Source organism: Chanos chanos, chromosome 5 (assembly GCF_902362185.1).
Source record: "Chanos chanos chromosome 5, fChaCha1.1, whole genome shotgun sequence".
Taxonomy (NCBI): Eukaryota; Metazoa; Chordata; class Actinopteri; order Gonorynchiformes; family Chanidae; genus Chanos; species Chanos chanos.
The window spans coordinates 2,062,566-2,065,203 of NC_044499.1; the positions used below are offsets into that span (position 1 = coordinate 2,062,566).

General features: G+C 45.8%; 1 protein-coding gene across 1 annotated transcript in view; it reads right to left on the reverse strand.

The window, feature by feature from the left end:
• The window catches only part of kirrel1b (kirre like nephrin family adhesion molecule 1b), a 35,037-nt gene continuing 32,399 nt past the window's right edge, over window positions 1–2,638 (reverse strand). Inside the window, exons 15-16 of the mRNA XM_030773373.1 lie at window positions 1,210–1,287; window positions 1–546 (exon numbers count right to left, since the gene is read on the reverse strand). Of these exons, the coding sequence (XP_030629233.1) occupies window positions 1–546; window positions 1,210–1,287 (624 nt within the window). The remainder of the gene's footprint in view (window positions 547–1,209; window positions 1,288–2,638) is intronic.

Here is a 2,638-nt window from a genome sequence, read left to right on the forward strand (position 1 = left end):
TCACACATGGGTCTGCATTCTCTGTGTATGTCTGTGTGAATATTCTGATGGTGGAGTTGTGTAAGAAAAACGCCCAGACGATCCATACTTCCCCAGCCCGGACTCTGACCCCGCCCCTTGTCCTGTGGCATACATCTCATAGGCTTGGCCCCCTTCCAGGGGCGGAGCAAAGCCCATTCTGTACTGAGGGTACTGGGCTGCGGCTGGATAGCCGTAGCTTTCATAAGTGAGCGGATTTGCTGATTCCAGAAGACCACAGTCTCCAGAGTAGTCTGTTGTCTGGGCAACAGGGTTAGGCGGGGCTTGGCTTTGTGTTGCCCTAGCAACAGTGTTAAAGTGGGCATAGCTGGCATGTGAGAGGCGGGACTGCGGTCGAGGTTCGTAACGGCCCGGCTGGGCGGGCGCGGCAGTGGTCGGGGGTCCCGTTGCCGTGGAAACAGACGCAGGATTGGGCGGGCGGAATTCTTGGTAGAGCATGGAGCGAGTGGAGTTCCGAACCTCATCGTGAGTCGTGGCCCGGACGTTGTAGTAGCCGTTAGTTGGGTCCTGGAGAAAAGATCGGCAGGAAGATATTACTGAGCTGTGTAAGAGTTTGGATGTGTGTGTGTGTGTGTGTGTGTGTGTGTGTGCGTGAGTGAGTGAGTGAGCGAGTGAGTGAGTGAGCGAGTGAGTGAGTGAGTGAGTGAACATAGTGTGTGTGTGTGAGTGAACGTTGTGTCTGTGTGTGTGTGTGTGTGTATGTGTGTGTGTGTGTGTGTGTGTGTGTGTGAGTGAGTGAGTGAGTGTGTGTGTGTGTGTGTGTGTGCGTGTGTGTGTGTGTGCGTGCGTGTGTATGTGTATGTGTGTGAGTGAGTGAACGTTGTGTCTGTGTGTGTGTGTAAGTGAGTGGGTGAACATAGTGCCCGTGTGTGTGTGTGTGCGCGCATGTGTGTGTATGTGTGTGAGTGAGTGAACGTTGTGTGTGTGTGAGTGAGTGAGTCTTTGTGTGTGTGTGTGAGTGAGTGGGTGAACATAGTGCCTGTGTGTGTGTGTGCGCGCATGTGTGTGTGTGCGCGCATGTGTGTGTGTGCGTGTGTATGTGTATGTGTGTGAGTGAGTGAAAGTTGTGTCTGTGTGTGTGTGTGAGTGAGTGGGTGGACATAGTGCCTGTGTGTGTGTGTGCGTGCATGTGTGTGTGTGCGCGTGCGTGTGTGTGTGAGTGTGTCTAACCTTCAGTTCGTACTCCTCTCTTGTGTCTGCTGTGTCTGTACGCATGTCTGGTTTAAGGTCCATGTCATCTTTGAAGGGCTGAGTAGAGGGAGAGAGGGAGACAGAGGGAAGAAACTAAACCATCAAACGACAAAAACACACACACAAAGAGAGGAAAGGAAAGAGGGAGAGAAGGAGGGAGGGAGGGAAGAGGAAAACAGGATATCAGGTTTTTCAGCTGATGAAAACAAATGTTATGTTCGAGGTCCAGATTGAGCAGCATTTCATGGCAGAGTTGGTCACAAACTTCACCTGGATTACAGTTCCGTTTAACCTGGATTACAAATGTGTTTAATCTGGATTACATACATAGTTCACCTGGATTACATTTCTGTTTAAGATGGTTTACAAATGTGTTTAATATTGATTACATACATAGTTCACCTGGATTACATTTCTATTTAATCTAGATTACAAATATGTTTAATCTGGATTACATACATATTTAACCTGTGTTATATACATACTTAACATGGACTAAAGATATCTTTTACCTGTCATTTTGAGAATGAATAAAATACATTTTCATTCTGAGTTAAATCTGTCTTTTGCCCACATTGGACACATATTTAAACTGCATTAATTATGTATGAGCCCGGGTTTAATAAGTCTTTACCCTGAATTAAATGCATACTTAATCAAAATTTAATGTTCATTTACCCTGAATTAAAAATACATTTAATCAGAATCAAATACGTCTTTAGCCTGGATGAAATACATATTTAATGAGAACTGAACATGATTTAAGCGTGGATTAATTCTGTCTTTAGCCTGGATGAAACATGTCTCACGGACGCAGTAAAAGAGTCCAGACTAAGAGTCCAGTGGAGTTTCTGTAGGAACAGTCTGTCTGGCTTTAGCGGTCCTTTCGGACTCATGGCACGGACACAAAGGGTGACAGGTGAGAGTCTCAGTCTGTTTGGCCAGATCTAGTCACACAGATTTGTCAGAGGAAACCATGTGTCCCCTGGAATGGCCATTATCTCATTGAATATTTGCCACTTCAGAGAAAAATATTTACCACTCAAATCCGCACTTCTGTGTCAAACGGCAACGATCAGCTGTTACAGACAGACCTTCATGGTGAGCTCTGCTACAGACAGATCTTAATAGTCAGCTCTGTTACAGACAGACTTTAATGGTCAGCTCTGTTACAGATACACCTTAATGCTCAGCTCTGTTACAGATAGAAATTAATGTCCATATCCCTGTTACAGACGGACCTTAATGGTTCACAGCTCTGTTACAGATAGACCTTAATGGTCAGCTCTGTTACATACAGACCTCACTGTCCATAGCTCTGTTACAGACAGACCTTACTGTCCATAGCTCAATTACAGATAGACCTTAATGGTCAGCCCTGTTACAGACAGACCTTAATGCTCAGCTC